At 36.8% G+C, this 24516-nt stretch overlaps 1 protein-coding gene across 1 annotated transcript in view; it reads right to left on the bottom strand.

The window, feature by feature from the left end:
* RNF169 (ring finger protein 169) overlaps window positions 1–24516 on the bottom strand; it is an 83857-nt gene that overhangs the window by 53495 nt on the left and 5846 nt on the right. The window contains exon 2 of the mRNA XM_060160025.1: window positions 28–101. Coding sequence (XP_060016008.1) covers window positions 28–101 — 74 coding nt within the window. The remainder of the gene's footprint in view (window positions 1–27; window positions 102–24516) is intronic.

The raw sequence follows: 24516 nt of genomic DNA, 5'->3' as shown, positions 1-24516 counted from the left end.
AACGATATGTATACTGTTATACTGTACCTTTCTCAGGCTTTCATATTCCTCACGAAGTTCCCCAGGCTTGCTTAATTTGATTGGTGCTCTGAATATAAACTCTGCAGGAAAGGGAAAAGAAAACACTTTTTAACAGAACTTTCTAGGAAGGAACCAAGATCTTGTCCTACTGCTGCCCCCACATCATAAACCACATAAAAATTGTGGTCATCTTCCACAATTTGAATATTCATTCATTCATTTAATGAATACTTATTAAAGGGTATAAACCAGGCACAGTTCTAAGCACTGGGGAGAAGCACTGAACAAATAAAGTCCTTACTATCATGGAGCTTACAATATTGTGGGGGGAAACAGACAATAAACAAACAAATGTGTGTATATAATACAACTGGTGGTACTAAGGGCTATGGAGGAAAATAAACACAGGCTGGAAGATTAGTTTATCAATATATAGAGTGGTCTGAAGGGTCTCACTGATAAATGTAACATGTTAAAAGACCTCAAGGAAAACTATATTTAAAGCTCCTAGTTCAATGTTACCAAGTAACATTTTAAATAAGCTAAAGTTTTACTCATAATACTTTGTTACTAATGTTTCTTTCTACTTCTTCTTCAACATTGCCAACAGACTATTTTCCTGTATACCACTTATATTTTCAGTATATAACCTGATTTTTTATCCTCAAAGCCTTCAGTGGTTTTGATCAGCTTACAGAATAAAGTCAAAACTCTTCAATATGTCACTCAAGGTTTTCCAGAGACTGATCACAACTTTATCTTTCTAAAGCACTGTGTCTTTCATCTCTTGACTATCTGGTTACAATATATATATGCCATATACTTCTAACCCTTTTATGCTCTTTCTCAGCTGAAATTCTCTTTTCTCCCCTTCTCTATATCCAGGCCCACAGAAGGCACACAATACACACTGGCTATATAAACAATAAAAATCCAACTTAAGAACAGGAATAAAAGATAAGTCCTAAATGCTATCAAAAAGGAAGGAGAAAATACACACTTCTGTCTCCTTAAATGTACATGACACTTCGATACACCCCTATGTATATTTAGACTTAAACACAGTATTTATTTGAAGACTTACTAACAACTCTATATCCTATTCAGGTTGATAATATTTGTTGTAGAAAAGTGGGCTCCTCAAAAAGTTGACTTTTGTCCTTTTTCAGTTGTCTCAACTACCTTAAAAAGACTCATATACACCAGAGAAATGTGGAAGATTCTTAGACAGAAACACTGGATGTAATACAGATGCAGAAAGCAGTAACTTAAAGCTCTACCAAGAGAATTATTAGACCCGGGTCTTGGGAGGCAAATACGACATCACCTTCACCCACTTAAAAAAAAAGTCCTGATGACTATTTTAATCATATCTCTTAAGTACATTTCTAATTATTGGCAAATAGTATCTAAAACCAGATGCTTTAAAAGAGGAGGGGAAGAAGGAAGAGAAAAGCAAAACCCTTAAGTCAAAAAAATTCTTTTAATCCATTTATGGAGAACCTATTACCTGAACGATACTTTATATTTTCTCAGTGAATCGTCACAGAAACTTTATAAGGTAGTTATTATACCCATTTTACAATAATGAAAATGAGAGGTTAATGACTTGCCCAAGGCCACAGAACTAGCACAAGCACATGGCAAAATTAAGAGAAAAAGAATTAACAGGTATAAAGAGGGAAATTACATAATGATGAAAAAGGCAACCCATCAAGAAGCTATAATAATTATGCACTTGTATGAACCTACAACAGAGCAAAAAAAAAAGATTATAAGAGAAATTAATAAATCCAAAATTATACTAAAAACATGTAATTTTTATACTACACAATTCAAATTTCTTTCTATATAGATATGTATATATGCTTTCTATATATACTTTTAGTTTGCTGTAAAGCATTCTCATTGCTACTGCCATTTTTAAAGTAAATAACTACTTTGGCTCCATCCAACTATTAATGTACAAGAAAACTGAAGAGACTTAATGTAGAGAAAAGCCATTTGGGGAAGAATTTGCATTGTTTTATGCCTGCCAAATTTCATTACTTGCTCTGGATTTCTGTGTAATATAGTTTTTTGTGGGGTTTTTTGGGCAAAAATAGAACAGACACGCAAGTTTTTATGATACATATAATATTTAACTCAGACCATATAATTCTAGAGTTGTGAAGTTCTGGGTGAAACAAACTCTGAAGAAGCCTAGAGAAATTAAAAGGATGATGATAATAATAATAAATCTTTTCAAGTAAGGCGTTAGAACTTGATTTTTTTAGTGCAGAAAATAAAAAATAAAAGACACCATAGAATGATTGTCATGTATATACTGGTTTAAGATGATTGTCAAAAAAAGCTGGTGCTAATTGTTTCTTTTTTTCTTTCATTTTCACAGTTCATACTTCATTTTCATCACTGAAGATGTAGACCAGTAATTCTTGAAGTGTGTCCATTGATCCCTAGGTGTCCCAGAGACCTTTCCAGGACTCTACAAGGTCAAAAAATTCTTAAGACTCTTAAGATGTTACTTGCTTTTTTTACTCTCATTCCTTTCTTAGCGTGCAGTGGACTTTCCCTACATTTCTATGAGATGTCATGACATCATTGCTTTTTTTTTTTTTACATCTTTATTGGAGTATAATTGCTTTACAATGGTGTGTTAGTTTCTGCTTTATAACAAAGTGAATCAGTTATACATATACATATGTTCCCATATCTCCTCCCTCTTGCGTCTCCCTCCCTCCCACCCTCCCTATCCCACCCATCCAGGTGGTCACAAAGCACCGAGCTGATCTCCCTGTGCTATGCGGCTGCTTCCCACTAGCTACCTATTTTATGTTTGGTAGTGTATATATGACCATGCCACTCTCTCACTTTGTCACAGCTTACCCTTCCCCCTCCCTATATCCTCAAGTTCATTCTCTAGTAGGTCTGTGTCTTTATTCCCATCTTACCCCTAGGTTCTCCATGACATTTTTTTTCCTTAGATTCCATATATATGTGTTAGCATACGGTATTTGTCTTTCTCCTTCTGACTTACTTCACTCTGTATGACAGACTCTAGGGCCATCCACCTCACTACAAATAACTCAATTTCGTTTCTTTTTATGGCTGAGTAATATTCCATTGTATATGTATGTGCCACATCTTCTTTATCCATTCATCTGCTGATAGACACTTAGGTTGCTTCCATGTCCTGGCTATTGTAAATAGAGCTGCAATGAACATTTTGGTACATGACTCTTTTTGAATTATGGTAAACCTAACTTTTAGGTGCACTGGGAAACCTAAAAATTCATGTGACTCGCTTTATTGCAGTATTCACTTTATTACGGTGGTCTGGAACCAAACTCTCAATATCTCCAAGGTATGCCTGTAATAATATTTTTATTTCATTTTCATTTACTACTCAACAGGTTTCTCTAAATTCTGAAATACTCTATTAAAGTTTAATATAATAGGTAAAAATGCTATTAGGATTTTAAACTTATATAACAGTAGCTATAACATGAAAATAATTTCTTTGAAGCTTTATGAAGTATGGTTTCAATCCACCTGAAAAAGGTCCGAAAAATAAAAATCTCCCTTTTTAAATCAAAGTCTTTTACAGTGTCTCTTAAAGCTTACTGGAGAACATGTATACACTGAACATTATTAATTATACTAAGATATTTATCAGTCATGATTAACCTTTCAGGTTCCCTGACTTTTAGTACAGAAAGAACACTCATTTATAATAAAATAGCTCCTGTCTGCCGATGTGGGACTTGACTTTTCTCAATATTCTCTTTACTTCCCTCTGCCTTCCTAGAGTCATATGTCAACTCCCTCCACTCCAAAAGTTGAAATTGTGATTGAAACTCCTGCAATACTATCATAAAACCAGAGCAACAGGAGAAAACCTAGATGACTTGGTATGGTGATGCCTTTTTAGACATAATATCAAAGACATGATTCATAAAATAAGTAATTGATAAGCTGGACTTCATTAAAATTAAAAATTTCTGCTCTGCAAAAGACAATGTCAAGAGAGTGAGAACAAAAGCCACAGACTGGAAGAAAACATTTGTAACAGATGTATTTGATATAAGACTGTTATCCAAAATAAACAAAGAACTATCAAAACGTAATCAGAAAACAACATGATTTTTTTTTTAACGGGCAAGAGACCTTAACAGACACCTCACCAAAGAAAATATATGGCAAAGAAGAAGACATAGCAAATAAACAAATGAAAAAATCGCCCAACATCATATGTCATTAGAGAATTACAAATTAAAATGAGATGGCACTACACCCCTAATTAGAGGGGCTAACATCCAAAACACTGACAATACCAAATGCTGGTGAGGATGTGGAGCAACAAAAATTCTCAAACACTGCTGGTGGGAATGCAAAATGGTAGAGCCACTTTGGAAGGCAATCCAGCAATTTCTTACAAAACTAAACATAGTTTTACCATACAATCCAGTAATTGCACTCCTTGATATTTATCCAAACGAGTTAAAAACTTACATCCACACAAAAACCTGTAAATAAATGTTTATAGCAGCTTTGGCCATAACCTCCAAAACTTGGAAGCAAACAAGATATCCTTCAGAAGGTAAATGGATAAATAAACTGAGGTAGATACAGTGAAATTAATTAAAGAAACCTCAGCTAAAATCAGAGTAGGGACAGGCCTGTAGGGGGAGCGCTCATGCCCCGCCCCCCCCCCCGCCCCGCATCTGTCAGTTACTCCAAATAGGAAGAGCTATACACCTACATCTATGACAGGAAGGTGTTGCTTACTTTACTATCCAGCAGGAAGAAGAAAACTTCTCTCCATCCAAAAACAGCTCCACCAATCAGATATGCAGCAGCTCAACTGATGAGAAGCCTCCATACTTTGGACTCCCAGCTTCCTCCAATGGACGATTTGGTTATTACAGCTCTTCCCAACTCCCCTCTTTTCCCTATAAAAGCAAGTTCCACTTCCTTGTTCTCTGGATTTGTCTCTGGTCTGCCATAGTTTGCATATCCTGAACTGCAATTCCTCTGGCTATTCCCAAATAAACTCACTTTTGCTGGTTAAATAACTGTCTATTATAATATGAAAGTTGATAATCCAGACAATGGATTATTATTCAGTGCTAAAAAGAAATGAGTTTTCAACACTGATGAAAAAAATCAGAGATAACACAAACAGCTGGAACGATATACCAGGTTCTTGGATTGGAAGAATCAATATTGTCAAAATGAATATACTACTCAAGGCAATCTACAGATGCAATGCAATCCTTATCAAGTTACCAATGGCATTTTTTCACAGCACTAGAACAAAAAATTCTATAATTTATATGGAAACACAAAAGACCCCAAATAGCCAAAGCAATCCTGAGAAAGAAAAATGGAGCTGGAGGAATCAGACTCCTCAAATTCAGACTATACTACAAAGCTACAGTAATCAAAACAGTATGGTACTGGCACACAAACAGAAATATACATCAATGGAACAGGATAGAAAGTCCAGAAACAAACTCACATACCCATGGTTGACTAAACTACGACAAAGGAGGCAAGAATATACAATGGAGAAAAGACAGTCTTTTCAATAAGTCTGGGGAAACGGGACAGTTACATGTAAAACAATGAAATCAGAACACTAACACCACATACAGAAATGAACTCCAAATGGATTAAAGACCTAAATTCAAGGCCAGACACTATAAAACTCTTAGAGGAAAACATAGGCAGAACACTCTTTGACATAAATTGCAGCAATATCTTTTTTGATCCACCTCCTACAGTAATGAAAATAAAAACAAAAATAAACAAATGGGACCTAATTAAACTTCTTCTGCACAGCAAAAGGAACTATAAACAAAACGAAAAGACAACCCTCAGAATGGGAGAAAATATTTCCAAACGAAGCAACTGACAAGGGATTAATATCCAAAATATACAAACAGCTCATGCAGCTCCATGTCAAAAACAAACAAACAAACAACCCAATCAAAAAACAGGCAGAAGATCTAAATAGACAATTCTCCAGAAAAGATATACAGGTGGCCAAAAAGCACATGAAAAGATGCTAATTATCAGAGAAATGCAAATCAAAACTACTACGAGGTGTCACCTCACACTAGTCAGAATGGCCATCATCAAAAAGTCTATAAACAATAAATACTGGAGAGGGTGTGGAGAAAAAGGAAACTCTCCTACACTGTTGGTGGGAATGTAAATTGGTACAACCATTATGGAAAACAATATACAGGTTCCTTAAAAAACTAAAAATAGAACTACATATGATCCAGCAATCCCACTCCTGGGCATATATCTGGAGAAAACTCTAATTAGAAAAGATACATGCACCCCAATGTTCATAGCAGCACTCTTTACAATAGCCAGGTCATGGAAGCAACCTAAATGCCCATCGACAGATGAATGGATAAAGAAGATGTGGTACTTATATACAATGGAATATTACTCAGCCATAAAAAAGAATGAAATAATGGCATTTGGAGCAACATGGATGGACCTAGAGATTATCACACTAAGTGAAGTAAGTCAGACAGAGACAAATATCACAGGATATCGCTTATATGTGGAATCTAAAAAAATGGTACAAATGAACTTACTTACAAAGCACAAAGAGTCACAGATGTAGGAAAAAAACATGGTTACTTGGGGGAAGGAGGGAGGAGGGATAAATTGGGAGACTGGGATTGACATATGCACACTACTATATATAAAACAGATAACTAATAAGAACCTACTGTATAGCACAGGAAACTCTACTCAATACTCTGTAATGACCTATATGGGAAAGAATCTAAAAAGAGTGGATATATGTATACATATAACTCATTCACTTTGCTGTACACCTGAAACTAACACAACATTGTAAATCAACTATACTCCAATAAAAATTTTAAAAAATAAATAAAATGTAATTATGATTGGAAAAGAAAAAAAATGAGCTTTCAAAGCTATGAAAAGACATGGAGGAAACTTTAATGCATATTACTAAATGAGAGAAGCCAATCTGAAAATGCTACATACTGTATGTCTCCAACTATATGACATTCTGGAAAAGATAAAACTTTAGAGACAATTAAAAAATCAGTAGTTCCAAGGACGGAGAAGGTAGGGATGAGTAGGCAGAGCAGAGGATTCTTAGGGCAGTGAAAAGACTCTTTCTAATATTATAATGATGGACAAATTTCATTATACATTTGTCCAAACCCACAGAATGTACAACACCAAGAGTCAAATCTACCACTCTGGTGAGTGACAGTGACAATGGGGGAGGCTATGAATGTGTGGGGGCAGGGATCATATGGGATATCTCTGTACCTTCCTCTCAATTTTGTTGTAAAACTAAAACTGCTCTAAGAAATAAATTCTTGGGCTGGCAGGGGCGGTGGGGGAGCACAGCAACAACATGTCAAAAGAAGCAGAAAAGGCAACATCACCCTCCTTAGTCCAGAGGAATTAGTCCCAAAATCCACCAATCCCTCCACCAGAATCTATAGGGATTTTCAAGTGTTTCAGTAGCACAGAAACAACCATTCACCCTTCCTTCATCTCACAGAAAAGAAATACTAGAAACTATTCCAGGTGTCACTGAGCTGCTGAGTATCTTAGTATTTATAAATGAATCCAGTGGTAGAAGTACTTTCTTAATGCCTGTCCTCTGACAACTACAGTTGACCCTTGAACAACGTAGGTTTGAACTGCGCAGGTCCACTTATATGCAGATTTTTTTCAATAAATACATACTACAGTACCATATGATCTGCGGTTGAATCTGAGGTTGGTTGAATCCACTTATCCACATAAGGTTATACACAGATTTTCAACTGTGCAGGGGGGTCGGTGCCACTAATCCCCATGTTGTTCAAGGGTCAACTGCACCATGTTTAAAAGAGAAACTCTCTAAGGATATTAATACCCTAAGAATGACAAACACACATGGCCAATGACCAAAGCTGAGTACTGCATTCAGTCTAACGTGAACTGTAGGAGCAGCTATATTTCCTTGATCGTCCTTCCTGAAAAAGATTTTCTCTAGGGTGGGGTGACTGGTTATTAATAAAGGCAAACAAACAAAACAAACTATAAGACTAGCATTTTGCTAACTGCACCAAACCCTCAGGAATAAAGTATCATTGTCAAAGAATCCACACTCAATACAAAATTACAAAAAGAACCTAACTGAACTATATTGGGAAGACGCTACCCCAATTAACTCTCAAATCCAAAGGTAAACATCCCTTGGTACCTGGCTATGCTCCCCTGTACATTCAATTTCTTATTAGTGCAGCAGAATGAAAAAGAACTTTGGACTTAAGAGTCCCAAGATCTTGATCCTAATTTGAATTCTCCCACTTACTAGTTATTTGTCCTTGGGCAAATAAAAAAATCTCTCTGCTAATTTCCATCTCTATCTCCACCACCAGTATCATTCTGATGACTGGCAGTTATATAGCACTTTGATCATGCCAGGCCCATTTCTAAGCACTCTATATTTTAACTCATCTAATCTTCATTATGACCCAATGGAGAGATGCTATTATCCCCACTTTACAGATGAAGAAACTGAAGCACAGAGCATATAACTTGCCCAAGGCTACACTGCTGTAAATGAAAGAGCTATGATTTAAACTCAGGCAATCTGGCTCCAGAATTGGTCCTCTTACCCACTGTTCTTTATTACCTCTTTAATATTAAAAAAAAAAGAAGAAGAAAAAGAAGCTGAACAACCCTATATGACAATGGGCAAAGGACATGAACAGGCAGTTTACAGAAACATAAATTCAGATGACTTGTAAACAAATTAAAATATGCTCAATTTCGCTCATTTCAAGATATTAAAAATTTCTGAAACAAAACACTTTTATATATCAGATTAGCAAATATCAAAAAAGTTTGATAAAGACAAGAGTTAGCAAGGGTATTCGTTATCTTAATGATGTATCATACACATGTACAAAGATGTACAGACAAGAATATTCACTGCAGATCAATCGCAATACTAAAGACTGGAAACAACCTAAATGTCCCTCTATTTTAGAATGACTGAATAAATTATAAGTGACTGGGATACAATGGATCCTTTCCTATACTGTCTGTTTTTATTCCTGGTCTGGTTTCTTGGTTTACCACGTAATTTTTGTTGGAATGCCATTCATTGTGTTATGAAAAACTATAAAGGCTGTGGATGATATAACATCCTACAGAAGATTCACCATGTTCTCTGACAGGCAATTAGACTAAGGGTAGATCACCTCACAATCCATTCAGGACATGGGCTTATTCAAGGTTGGCTGCAGGCTTTGTAAAACTTGAAAAGTTTGTTCTACCCTAGTCTGTAGCCCTCTGAGGATCTAACTGAGAGTTAAGGGTATTTTCCAAGCCTGCCTTCCTTGGAAGGCCTTCAACTTTTTTCTCCTCAACACTGAAGAACTGCTAAAAGAGTGCTCTGTTTTTCATTAGGCTTCTGGGAAGCTTCTTAACCTTTTACCCTACACAGTTAAAGAATCTGCAAATGCCTCAAGAGAAAAAAAGGCAGGTAGAGAGGCCTGGAGCGGAGGGTGGGGGCAGGGAGATGCACCTCCCTTCTCTCTGGGATCTTGGTCTCTCAAGTTTTGGCTGCCTTGGCAGTCCTGAACTATAATTTTTGTATCCCTAGCCCCACGAAGAAAGCTCTGCTGGCTTTTTTGCCTCTTAATAGCTATACTCTCCCTTTGCCAAGAATCCACAAATGTCTGAAGTCCTGGCTGCCTTGGCAATTTACCAATGCCTTCATATAGATTTTTTTTTTAAATCAGGCTTTTCTAGTTATTCTCAGCAGGAGTTCTGGTCTGCTACAATCTGCTCCATCATAGCCAGAAGCAAAATCTACATTCTTCATAAGCAGTGGAGAAGACAAGATTTTCGTCATGAAACCACAAACCATTAATAAAGAGGGAACAAGCAGTGAGGAAGAAGACAAAAGGAGAGAATATTCTTTTAAGAAAGTCAAGAAAGGAATCTAATAAAGGTAGAAAACGTGTGGTCCAAGTCCTAAAGAAACTTACAATCTTACTAGGGAAAGAAAAACATATGCAAGTGAAACTACTATAGAATGTCGAAGAGTTATACAACTAAACACCTGACTGCAGCTCAGAAAAGCATGAGGTAGAGGTACACAACAGCAAAAGAAGACAATGAATCAAAGTACATCTTCTACAACAAAACCTATGTAAGTGCAAAGATACACAGGAACCAAGAGGTCATTATCCATATTAATCTCAAGGTTACCTGCTTATACTACCCACCAAACTTCTGAACTACCTTCAAATGGAATATTCGAAAGGAGAAACTTTAATGTCAAATTAGGCATACCATTTAGAAGTAGGAAGGTGGAAACATGGGGAGTGAACCACAAATACGTTCTAAAACCAAACTAAAGTGCTTTCCATTTTATCTACTATTTTTTTGGTTTACTCCTTCTAACTCTCCAAGAGTGCAGATGACAGCCAAGTACCAACTGTCTTAAACTAATGCAATTGCTCCTTTACCTACTTGCCCAAGACATTAACAATTTACAGGAGGCAATATAAAGAGCGTTCACCTGGAAAGAAGAGGAAGTGCACAGAGAAAAAGTTAAAAGTTAAGAAAATATTCATATCAAATTTGAAAGCTGCTTACCTAAGTACCATAATTAACACCACAGATTACTGCTATAGTAACTCAAACTGTGTTTTAAAACTATCCTTGGCAAAGAACTAATGAAATCAAGATGTCACAACTCACATACCAAGAACTTAAAACATGTTTGTAACTTTTGACCTAATAATTTCTAGGAATCTTAGAAAATAATCTAAAATACAGAAAAACTTTTACATAAAAAGATTTTCACTGCAACATTGTTCATAACTGCAAAACAAAAACTGAGAATAACCTAAATGTCCAATATTGAGGGAATGATTAGGCTAATTACAGACAGTCCATACAATGTACTATTATCCTGGCATCAAAATTATATAGAAATATTTTTTTAATAATATGCAATATTGGGCTTCCCTGGTGGTGCACTGGTTAAGAATCTGCCTGCCAATGCAGGGGACACGGGTTCGAGCCCTGGTCTGGAAAGATCCCACATGCCGCGGAGCAACTAAGCCCATGCGCCACAACTACTGAGTTTGCGCTCTAGAGCCCGCGAGCCACAACTACTGAGCCCGTGAGTCACAACTACTGAAGCCCACACATCTAGAGCCTGTGCTCTGCAACAAGAGAAGCCACCACAATGAGAAGCCTGCGCACTGCAACAAAGACCCAATACAGCCAAAAATAAATAAAATAAATTATAAAAAATGCAATATTGCTTTAATTAGATAGGAAACCATTTATGTTAAATGAGAGATGCAGACGCCAGACTGAATATGCCTTATAATTTCAAACATGAACATTAAATATAGAAATGGAAATAGCAAATGGAAAAAGAAATAACAATATAATTGTAGAAGTCACAAAAGGAGAAGAAAATATTAATGATAACATATCAAGTTATCACACATAAGTGTGTAAGAATAATGAAAACTGTTATCAGAGATCAGGAAGTTAAAGAGGGAAGTGAGCAGTGAGGAAGAGGGAGGTGCTGTGGGAAGAGAACATATACCAAAAAAAGGCATGAGACCCTTTCCCCAAAGCACTTATTAACATAGCTTATTAGCTAAGACAAAGTCATAAAAAGTTGTAAGAAGAGATTTAAATAATTACAGAGACGATGACAAATGCAAAGTCACAAAATGAACAATTGCCAAATGCATCTTACAAGCAAATGTTCCAACAGACATCTGTAGGAGCAAGAGAACAAGGGCTGGGAAGGAGAGTCAAGGCTTTAGGAAGGTTGGATGAAGCTGAGTCTAACTGGTAAAACTTAGATTAAGTTAAAAGATGGAAGGGGACTTCCCTGGTGGTCCAGTGGTTAAGACTCCGCGCACCCAATGCAGGGGGCCCGGGTTCGAAGCATGCCACAACAAAGAGCCTGCACGCCACAACAAAGATCCCCTGTGCCACAACTAAGACCCGGCGCAAGTGGTTAAGAATCCACTTGCCAATGCAGGGGACACAGGTTCGAGCCCTCGTCCGGGAAGATCCCACATGCTGCGGAGCAACTAAGCCCGTGCGCCACAACGACTGAGCCTGTGCTCTAGAGCCCGCGAGCCACAACTACTGAAGCCCGTGCACCTAGAGCCCGTGCTCCTCAAGAAGAGAAACCACCGCAATGAGAAGCCCGCGCACCACAACAAAGAGTAGCCCCCGCTCGCCACCCAACACAGCAATGAAGATCCAACATAGCCAAAAATTAAAAAATATAAATAAATTTGTAAAAAAAAGACCAAGCGCAGCCAGATAAATTTTTTTTAAGTCTTTAAAAAAAAAAAAGATGGAGGAAGAGCAATCCATGTGAACAAAGCAAAACCAAAGTGTGATAACACTACTGAACTGCATACTTAAAAGGTTAAGACAGTAAGTTTCAAGTTATGTGTTTTTTACCACAATTTTAATTTTTTTTAAGTGTGAAGCCTGGATAGTAAATAAATACATTCTGCTAGAGCAGAAAGTTTATGTAGGAGAGTTGTATAGGCCAGAAACGGTAGGCTGGGGCCAAATTATAGAGAACCTTCAACATTAGGCTAGGGAATCTAAACTCATCCTGTCATCAACAAGGATACCACCATATTTAATCTTATTAATATTAATAAAACTATTAATAAACAATAAAACTTCAGTTATCCAGCATGCTTGGGGAATAAGATGTTCCTTAATTTTATGTGGTAACAATGCCAAATTTGGGCAGGATCTTCCCCATACAGTTACAGCACTTCACCATCCATACGTTTGCCAGATAACTTTCAAAAGTAAGAAAGATCCCAGGCTGTGGAGAACAATCAGACTCCATCACTTATCAGTGTGACACTGAGCACACTACAACTTCTCTAGCCCTCAGTTTCCCCACTTCCCAAATAAATTGTTATGAATGATTAAATGACATGATTTAATGTATTGTACAATGCTGGATATATAATTGATATTCATTAAGTGTTAGATACATCCTTATAAGAAAAAATTCTACTTAATCTTTTCAGAGATAGAAATTTCTCAGAATTGTAAGAAAAAAATGGCGTCAGAGATTTTTTTCTCCATATATAAGTGGGACAACTACATGGTGCTTATTAACTGCTAATAAAAATTAATGATAAATATTCAAATTCCAAGTTGCATCTTGCTTCCTTAGCTTAAAAAATTAACCTGATTTGTACCTCGATCTGGAAAGAATAATGAGTCTTAAGCAGCCTAAGTCTGTGTAGACTTACGGCCAGATAGTAAATATTTTCAGCTTTGCAGACCAAAAGACAGCTGCTCAATTCTGCCATTGTAGCATGAAAGTAGCCATAGACAATATGAATAAGTATGGCTGTGTTCCAATAAAAATTTACAAAAATAAGCAGTAGGCTGGATCTGGCCTGCTGAATGTAATTTCCTAACCCCTGGTGCTATAGATTGAATGTTTGTGTCCCCTACACAATTTATACGTTGAAACCTAATCCCCAGTGTGATGGTATTTGGTGGTGGGGTCTTGGAAAGGTGATTAGGTCATGAGGGCAAAGCTCTCATGAATGGGATTAGGGCGCTTATAAAAGAGACCCCAGATTCACTTTGTTATAAAGCAGAAACTAACACACCATTGTAAAGCAATTATACTCCAATAAAGATGTTAAAAAAAAAAAAAAGAGAGACCCCAGAGAGGTCCCTGCCCCTTCCACCAAGTGAGGACCAGGAGGCAGGTCCTCACGAGACACTGAATCTACCAGTCTTGATCTTTGACTTGCCACCCTCTAGGACTGTGATAAATAAATTTCTGTTGTTTACAAGCCACCCAATCCATGGTATTCTGTTATCACAACCCAAATTGACTAAGACATCTAGATTAGAAAAAGACAAAGAGAGTAGAGATCAACAGAATTTGCAAAAGCAGGTATTAACCAAGAGTAGAGTCAAAGTGTAAGGTTCCTTGTTGAATCCAGAAATGGCCCAAACAACAGGCACAGCAAGGCAGCCCAAACTGGCTCAGCACAGTCCAAGCATGAGGCACACTGTAAAGGAGGTCACAAAAGCAAATGTAGGTACAGGAATGCTGCAGAGATGAAGGCCATGCAGGCCTAGGCAGACCAAGACCATGTGGGTGTCCCCATCTCTATATCCACCACCACCCTGGACAAAAGCCTTTGGACTTAATTTCTGCTCTTTTTGAGGTGAAAAATCATCCACAATAGTCCACAAAGTGGAATGATACCAAAATTAGAAAGAGTGTAGGATTTCGAACCATACCAACCTGCATTCAAATCTACTACCCACTGGCTTTGTATCTACCAGTATTTATCCTTGCTAAGCCTGTTTCTTCATCCATAAAATGGGAGTAATACCTACCTTAACAGGGATGTTTATCTCATCTAATCCTCCAGTACCCTCTTGGTACAGATTCTGTGCACATTAAAATGGTAGCCTAACTGGCCTGTCTCTTAAGACTCTTTGTCTTTCTATCTTCAACACTGCTTCCCTAGTTCTTTATAAAGCAGACCTGACCATATCATCCTCCTGCTTAATAACTTTCATTGGCTTCCCTCTGCCTCCAAGATTTATAAACAAGACTCAGTCTACCACCCCAGCCATATTTTCTCATATTCCCTCAATACTCTCCCCTCCCCAGCCTTCACACATAATCACTATTCCTAGATATGCCAGACCCTGTCTCTTTACATATGCCGCTTCCTCTTCCCACAATGTTTTTTCTTTTTCACTGTATGATAATCAGTTCAAAGCCCTGTTTATTGCCCTCTCCTTTGCAAAGCGTTTCTCACTTAACCCAGGGAGAATTACATTAGCCTTCTGCAGGTCCTCACAACATTCTGCACTTACCTCAATTGTAGTAGGATTTATTACCTGTGTTATAATTACTTGTTTCTGCCTCTGATTCCCCAAACTAGGAGATTTTCTTGAACCTATTGGGATGATCTCTAGGTATGTGTCTCAGTATAAAACAGTGGCTTAAATTTTTTTTTGTTGAATATACCAATGAGAAAGTGCTTTAAAACCAGCACCATTCTGTACTAAGATCTTTTAAAGAATTTGTTGTCTGAAAGAAGATCAATTTGTAAAGCTTTTCTTTATAATGAAACCAAAAGTAAACTTTAGTAAAGTCCAAGTCAACAACAAATTAACAGGGTCCAATCATTTGAGGTTTTATCATAATAGTTTTACAGAACCAAACACTAGACAAAACACAAATGGCAAAACAGAAGTAAAGAGAAAATATGTCCACTGCTATTTAGAAAAATAAAAACCAAAACTGGATATAAGTTGTCTTCAGGCTTAAAAATTTAATTGTACACACATGTAATGAGGAAGACTGGCTCAGTTCTGTTTTGAGAACTGAGTTGCTCATCCTGAATCTGTAGTTCTGTTGCGTACAGGATGAGCAAGGCCAATGCAATCTTTGGCAGCATTAATAAGAATTTAGCATCCAGATGGAGAGATGGTAAACCTCACTACATTTTGCACTGGTCAGGCATTATTTAAAGCATGAGGGTCAATTCTGAGTGGCATATTTAAAGATGAACAGAAGGATAAAGGAATCATTATATATAATCAAAAATCTTTTTTTAAGGATTTTTTTAGGACTCTTTTTCCTCTATTAAACATTTACTGAGTATCTAACACATTCTAGGTACCATATTAAGTGCTGAATACCCAAAGACATAGTCCCTGACCTCAAAGAGTTCAGTATAATGCCAGAGACAGACACACAAACAAGGGACTGAAATCCAGTGACATGACGAATACACATACTCATGTGGTGTCACAAAGGAAGGCAATCAACTCCTATTTGAGAAAAAAATTCACAGAGCACTTGTTTCACCTGAGTATAATCTGACAGAAGGATAACAGGGAGAATATTCCAGGCAGAATAATCATAGGTGACAAAAGGTCAGAAAGGTTTCAAAAAGCATACTATATTATAAGAACTGTAAGTAGTGTAGTATGACCAGAAATCTGGGAAAGGGAGAAAGAGGACCAAAGAGATGAATTTGAGAAGTTTAGCCTAAGAAGTTAGACAGAAAAAATCATGGTCTTTAAATACTTGAATATTGAAACTAGGGAAGAATATTTTAATTCAATAGAAACTTAAATTTCAAACAATTAACATTGTCCAGAACTAGACAGCAGTGAGTACAGAGTCACCAGAATGGGAGAAATATCCCTGTTCATGTATTAGCTCAATCTTCCCTTGGTATTCTAGATCTCTTCCCTAGCTACTAACGATACTGAGAATCATTCCAGGTGTTTTATTGGCCTTTCAGTTTCCCTCTTCTGTGAAATGTCTATTCAAATCCCCTCACCATTTTTCTAATGAGGTGTCTGTCATAGTGATTTGTAGTTCTTCATATATTTTGGACATTAATCTTTTGTTATTACATTGGAAGTATTTTCTCACATTCTGTGGTTCATCTCCCTACTTTATCTTTTATCATACAGAAGTTTTGATTTTAATGTGACCAAATTATCAATCTTTTCCTTTACTCTGTATTTTTTGTTTAAAGAATTCTTCCTATCCCACTTTCACAGATACCCCTAGTATTTTCTAAGTTTTATAGTTTGACCTTTAATTGGTCTGGTATTAACTTTTCGTGTATGGTGTGAGGTAAAGATCTATTTTTCCTTGTTTTCTGTAAGGTTAGCTAACTATCCACAACTGAAAATATTTTTGCCCCATTGATTTGTAATGCCACCTGTCATCTACCAAATTCAAGTATATGAGGACATGTTACTGGACCCTTAATTACTTTTTAAACTATTTAACCCTGGTTCAGTGTTCTTGGCCACTAATCATTCGTATTGACAAGTTCCACTAAAAAAAATTAAATTAAAAAAAAATTCCCTTCTATTCCAAGTGTTCTAGCTTTTAAAATAATAAATGAATGGTAAATTCTGTCAAATGCTATTTTGAGCATCTATTGAGATGATCATATGGTTTTACTCTTTATTAATATGGTGAATTACATTAGATTCTTAATGTTAAACTGAACTCTCATTCCCGGAATAAATACTACTTGATTGTGATTTTAAAAAAAAATACACTACTAGACTAGTGCAGATTTCACTTGGGACTTCTAAAATCTACATTTATTGGCCTATATTTTTCCTTTCTTATACTGCCTTTGTGTGATTTTGATGTCATGTTGTAAAAGCCCTCCAAAATGAGTCTAGAAACATTTTTTATTCCCTGGAATGGTCTGCACAAGGATTATCCATCCTTCAATATTTGGGTAACCTGTAAAACCATCTGTGCCTTGTGTTCCTTTAATGGATAGATTTTTTTTTCCTGCTTTTTACTATGAAAATGACTCACATATTTATTAGAGACACCAGTACAATGAACCCCAACATATCCATCACCCAGCTTCAACAGTCAACCCATTGTCAATCTTATTTCATCTATTTCCCAAATCTTTACTTGTTCCCTCTCCCCTTGAATAAATTGTTTTGAAGAAATCCCAGACACCATATCATCTTACCTATAAACATTTTAGCATCTCTCTTAAAAATAAGGACTCTTTAAAATATGTAACCAGAAAAAAGATTTCACACTAAAAATTTAATAATCTTTAATACCAACAAATATGCAGTCAGTATTCAAATTCCTATCAAATATTTTTATACAGTTTTTCAAATCAGAATCCAAATTAGTCCATACGCTTAAATTGGTTTTGTCTCTTAATCTGCAGGTTTCCCTTCTATGTATTGCTTTTCTCCCCTTCTTCTTCACGTATTTGTGGGGAAAAAATGGGCCATCTGTCCTGTAATTTCCCACATTCCGGATTTTGCTCACTGCATCCACACATTACTTAGTGGGTAGATTTTACTATTCAATTTCTTTTTTAGTTACATTTCTATTAATATTTTCTACTTATTCTTGACTCAGCTGCAATAGGTTGTATTTTTTAGGAAACCGACTATTTTACACAATCTTCCAAATTCATGGGCATAAAGTTTTCCATATTCAATATGTATGGGGTTTTAGAAATCCTTATCATAGCTATAGTCATATTCCCTGTTTCATTCCTAACATTGTTTACGCTTTCTTGTGTTTCTTTTTCATTGACCAATCTTGCCTGAGATTTGTCTATAACATAGAGCCTATATTAATATCTTCAATGAGTTAGATTTTGGTTTTATTAATCCTCTTCACTGTTTTCTACTCCATTAATTTCTATTCTTATCTTTATTCTTTCCTAACTTCTACTTCCTCTGGGTTTAATCTGCTGTTACTTTCCTAGCTTCTTCAGTTGGCCACTTAATAATTTTCAGGCTTTCTTCTATTGAAAAACCTTACAGATTCTAGGACATAAATTTTTTCATACTAATATTGCTGAAATTGGGATGTTTCTTACAATTAGTCTTACAATCACCGTCAGTCAGGCAAGCAGTGATGGTGCAACTGTCATTGCTTATCTATGTATGAACATAAACAATTAAAGAATAAGCTTGCAAAAGTAGTAGTTACTTGGCAGTTATCCCTGGTGGCATGACTAGACAACTGGAACTTCTCAATGTTAGTCAATAAACCTATTACAGACCATCTGACAAAGAACTATGAGTCTCACCTGAAAACCTTTTGTTGATACCTGCTGGCCAGTTCAAGAAAACATCAGGATCAAAATTTGATGGGTGCCAGCAGTTTGAAAGAAAATGCTGGAGATAGCCGTGGAGCACTCTTTTAAGAAATGTTCTATCACCAATGCTCTCAATGACATTGTGAGCAATACTATGTAGAAAAACACAAACCTCTGTGCTTCCATCAGAAAGTGATTTAGAAGAATCAAACTCTGCATATGAAGCCACAGGAATATTCTACTAATTTGTTACTTCCCTTCCTTTTATAAATATATGCATGAGTGATATGCTAAATCTATATCTAAGTAAATATATATGAGTTCTTTCAGTAAGCATAAAGTTTCAAAATCTAAGTGATAGGAAAGCACTGTATTTGGAAAGTAATAGTCCATCTCACAAATGATGACATCTTAAGATTCAATGAAATATGATACAGGCACTTAAATTTTCCTCTTAGGAAATTAAGGAAACACTCCCATTTATCACTGCAACAAAAAGAATAAAATACCTAAAAATAAACCTACCTAAGGAGGCAAAAGACCTGTATGCAGAAAACTATAAGACACTGATGAAAGAAATCAAAGATGATACAAACAAATGGAGAGATATACCATGTTCTTGGATTGGAAGAATCAACAGTGTGAAAATGACTCTACTACCCAAAGCAATCTATAGATTCAATGCAATCCCCATTAAATTACCAATGGCATTTTTCACAGAATAAGAACAAAAAATTTCACAATTTGTATGGAAACACAAAAGACCCCGAATCGCCAAAGCAATCTTGAGAAAGAAAAACGGAGCTGAAGGAATCAGGCTCCCAGACTTCAGACTACACTACAAAGCTATAGTAATCAAGACAGTATGGTACTGGCACAAAAACAGAAATATAGCTCAATGGAACAGGATAGAAAGCCCAGAGATAAACCCATTCACATATGGTCACCTTATCTTTGACAGAGGAGGCAAGAATATACATGGAGAAAAGAGAGCCTCTTCAATAAGTGGTGCTGGGAAAACTGGACAGCTACATGTAAAAGAATGAAATTAGAACACTTCCTAACATCATACACAAAAATAAACTCAAAATGGATTAAAGACCTAAATGTAAGGCCAGACACTATAAAACTCTTAAGAGGAAAATATAGGCATTAACACTCTATGACATAAATCACAGCAAGATCCTTTTTGACCCACCTCCTAGAGTAATGGAAATAAAAACAAAAATAAACAAATGGGACCTCATGAAACTTCAAAGCTTTTGCACAGCAAATGAAACCATAAACAAGATGAAAAGACAACCCTCAGAATGGGAGAAAATATTTGCAAACGAAGCAACTGACAAAGGATTAATCTCCAAAATATACAAGCAGCTCATGCAACTCAATATCAAAAAAACAAACAACCCAATCCAAAAATGGGCAGAAGACCTAAATAGACATTTCTCCAAAGAAGACATACAGATTGCCAACAAACACATGAAAAGATGCTCAACATCACTAATCATTAGAGAAATGCAAATCAAAACCACATTGAGGTATCACCTCACACCAATCAGAATGGCCGTCATCAAAAAATCTAGAAACAGTAAATGCTGGAGAGGGTATGGAGAAAAGGGAACCCTCCTGCACTGTTGGTGGGAATGTAAATTGATACAGCCACTATGGAGAACAGTATGGTGGTTCCTTAAAAAACTACAAATAGAACTACTATATGATCCAGCAATCCCATTACTGGGCATATACCCTGAGAAAACCATAATTCAAAAAGAGACATGTACCACAATGTTCATCGCAGCACTATTTACAATAGCCAGGACATGGAAGCAACCTAAATGTCCATCAACAGATGAATGGATAAAGAAGATGTGGCACATATATACAATGGAATATTACTCAGCCATAAAAAGGAAACAAAATTGAGTAATTTGTAATGAGGTGGATGGACCTAGAGGCTATCATACAGAGTGAAGTAAGTCAGAAAGAAAAAAACAAATACCGTATGCTAACACATACATTGGAATCTAAAAATATGGTACTGATGAACCTAGTGGCAGGGCAGGAATAATGACACAGACGTAGAGAATGGACTTGAGGACACAGGAGGGGAAGGGGAAGCTGGGACGAAGTGAGAGAGTAGCACTGACATATATACACTACCAAATGTAAAGTAGATAGCTAGTGGGAAGCAGCTGCATAGCACAGGGAGATCTGCTCGGTGCTTTGGGACCACCGAGAGGGGTGGGATAGGGAGGGTGGGAGGGAGACGCTAGAGGGAGGGGATAAGGGGATATACGTATACATATAGCTGATTTACTTCGTTGTACAGCAGAAACTAACACAACACTGTAAAGCAATTATACTCCAATAAAGATGAAAAAAATTTTTCCTCTTAGTACTGCTTTGCTGTATTCCACAGATTTTGACATATAGTGTTTCCACTGTTATTTAATTCTAAATATTTTCCAGTTTCCATGAATTTGTTCTTCATCCATTTATTTTTAGTTTATTTTTTGCTTTTACTTTCTAAATTTCCAAACATGGATAGGAGGCGAGGAGAATCAGTTATATTTGTTATTAATTTCTAATTTTATTGTATTGGGGTCAGAAAACATAGTTGATATATCAAGCTTTGGTATTTGTTGATAATTTCTTTGTGCCTAATTACATAAATTACATAAAATTACATAAAAATTTCACTTTTAATTAAAAAGAATGTATATTCTCTAATTTGGGAAGTGTATGGTTCTATATATACATAGTAGATCAAGTTATACATTGCATTTCTTTTCTTTTAGTGGTTATCCTTCAATTTTTAATATGCATCTGACTGAAAGCTTAAAGTTAATTAATATCTCTATCCTCCTTCTGAACTATATATAACTCTTTAATGCTGGTCATTTTCTCTCCCAGCTTACATTTTATCCTCATCTGATATTTTAGTTCCACTTTGGTTTTAGCCCCAACAAATCAGTCATAATTATTTTTGTTTTATACAGTCAATTCTTCGTTTACCGAGCCAATTTCTTTGCTCATCATGATTTCTTTTTTTTTTAACTAATTTATTTATTTTTGGCTGCATTGAGTCTTCGTTGCTGCGCGTGGGCTTTCTTCAGTTGTAGAGAGCGGGGGCTACTCTTTGTCGCAGTGTACGGGCTTCTCATTGCAGTGGCTTCTCTTGTTGCAGAGCATGGGCTCTGGGCATGCGGGCTTCAGTAGTTGTGGCACATAGACTCAGTAGTTGTGGCTCATGGGTCCAGAGCACAAGCTCAGTAGTTGCAGTGCACGGGCTTAGTTGCTCTGCAGCATGTGGGATCTTCCTGGACCAGGGCTCGAACCTGTGTCCCCTGCATTGGCAGGCGGATTCTTAACCACTGAGCCACCAGGGAAGTCCCTATCATGATTTCTTGTATCCTTCTCGCTCCCCTAAGTTACCTTTCTTTCTTGCAGAAGTGCATTCTTTCATGTAATAGTTCTTTCAGAAACAGTGTGGTAAATTCTCCATATTTTTGTTCATCTGAAAATACTTTTATTTTGCCTTCACTCTTGAATGATAACTGAGTATGAAATTCTGATCTCTCTCAGCACTAGGAAGATATTATTCAAGTTTCTTCTGCCCTCTCTTATTAAGAGACATCTGCTCTCAGTCTGATTCTTGCTCCTTTGCCTTTCCTTTCTGGTTGCTTATAAAAGTGTCTTTGGTGTTCTGCAGTTTCATTGCAATGTATTTAGTTGTGGAGTTTGTTTTTGGTTTGCTCATTGAATTCTTGCTAGGCCCTCATGAGCTTAAACCTAAAAATTCATGTCTTTTTAAATTAATTCCAAAAAAATTCTCATGTCATCTCTTCAAATTCCATGTTTCCCTCATTTTATTTTTCTCCTTCTGGAACTGCTATTAGATGTTGTGTCTTCTTGCTTAGTCTTTCATTTCTCCACCTCTTTCATCTTTTCCTTCATCTTACTGTTCTGCATTCTCAGGATTTCCTTATATCTAACTCCCAGCTTACTACTTTCTCTTCATCTGTGTAAACTATCACTTACTTACTGAGCTTTTTTTTTTTTTTTTTTTTTTGCTGTATGCGGGCCTCTCACTGTTGTGGCCTCTCCCGTTGCGGAGCATAGGCTCCGGACGCACAGGCTCAGCAGCCATGGCTCACGGGCCCAGCCGCTCCGCAGCATGTGGGATCCTCCCGGACTGGGGCACGAACCCGTGTCCCCTGCACCAGCAGGCGGACTCTCAACCACTGCGCCACCAGGGAAGCCCTACTGAGCATTTTTTTAACCTATTTTTCATTATGTTTAGTTCTTTTCCAAATGTATGTTTCACGTCTTATTCATTTATTGGGATGTCAATTACTTGTTTAATGTCTTTAGTCACTTAAAATATGCTACTTTAAATTACCTTTCAAACTGCCATTCTACTATCCCAGTTCTTAGAGCTGTAATCCTCCTGCTTGTAATATCTGCTGACTCTCATTTGTGGTAGAAAATTGTTTCCTTGTGTGTCACTTTTAATTATAAATTCATCTTCTGTGGGGTTTATTTCTTCTGTGAGAATTCCTTGTGGCCTGAGATATGACAGTACCCCTTCAAGTCTTGTTTTTCCTTTCTCCAGGTGGCCCAGTGGTATCACTAGCTTGGAGCCAGCTTTTATATTAATTTCCTAGCATGGGGATACCTGATATTGCGACTCAGGTCGCAAATATGAGCAAGGCATAGGTCTTGTGCTTCAATTTCTCAGGGAAGCTTTTTTTCCATTTCCTCTTTGTATAGAGTCCAGGCAAACCAAGACGAGATTTCTTATTTCCTTGTGTCAGTGGGAAGATTTTTCTCTAGCCCACCCTTTCACCTAGGATGCAGCACATCAGGAATCCCAGCCTGATGCAAAAGTCTTGGTTTTGGTTCCTTTTTCCACAGTTAAAACTCAATCACTAGGAATAAAAAAACCAGAAACAACCCCTCACTCAATTCCTTCATCTTTGTCACAGCATGAGCTCAAGTTCTTAATGAAGTTTTGGGTTTTAGTTCCATTTTTGTTTTGGGAATCTAGAGATCTTCCTGTCTTTCCTGCAAGCTCAGAAATGCATTTCAAAGAACTGTTGTTTATCATCCAGCTTTTCTGGATATTTGTAGCAACAGAGTCTTTAGCTAAGATAAGTTAGCCATCTTGCTAAAAGAAATCTGGGATCTCCAATCCATTTGCTACATTACCCCTATAGGAGTGATCTCTCTAGAGTGCAAAGATGTACTCCTCTTTCAAACTCTTCAGTGGATCCCCCCTTCTTAGCATGGCATTCAAAGTCCACTATTATCCAGTAACTGCTTATTTCTGCAATTCTGCCTCCTTCCACTCTCCCACATGTACTCTATGCTCCAACTACCCATATTTGCAATCCCTAGAACTCTCCTTTTGTTTCATACTCCTATGTTTTTAAAAGTACTTATTTCCCTCAGTTTTATCCTCCCTTCATCTGCCTACTGAATACTCATGGTCAAGTGTCTGCCTTTCCAGGAAGCCACTCCTGACCCATCCAAGCTGGGTTCTCTTTTTTTGTGAAAAGAGCTAACATTTGTTGAGCTCTTTATATGCTAATAACTCATTCAGTCTTAACAACCACCTTATGATTTTGCTACCACTACTATCCCCATTTTCAAAATGAGGAAACTAAGGTACAGAGAAATTAAGCAATGTGCCCAAAGACAAACAGCTATAAATGGCAGACCTGGAATTTGAACACAGATAGTCTGTCTCCAGATCCTGCTCCATTAACTTGCTCAATTAATATATACC

Source organism: Lagenorhynchus albirostris, chromosome 9 (assembly GCF_949774975.1).
Source record: "Lagenorhynchus albirostris chromosome 9, mLagAlb1.1, whole genome shotgun sequence".
Lineage (NCBI taxonomy): Eukaryota > Metazoa > Chordata > Mammalia > Artiodactyla > Delphinidae > Lagenorhynchus > Lagenorhynchus albirostris.
This window is presented reverse-complemented; position numbering and strand designations above follow the sequence as displayed.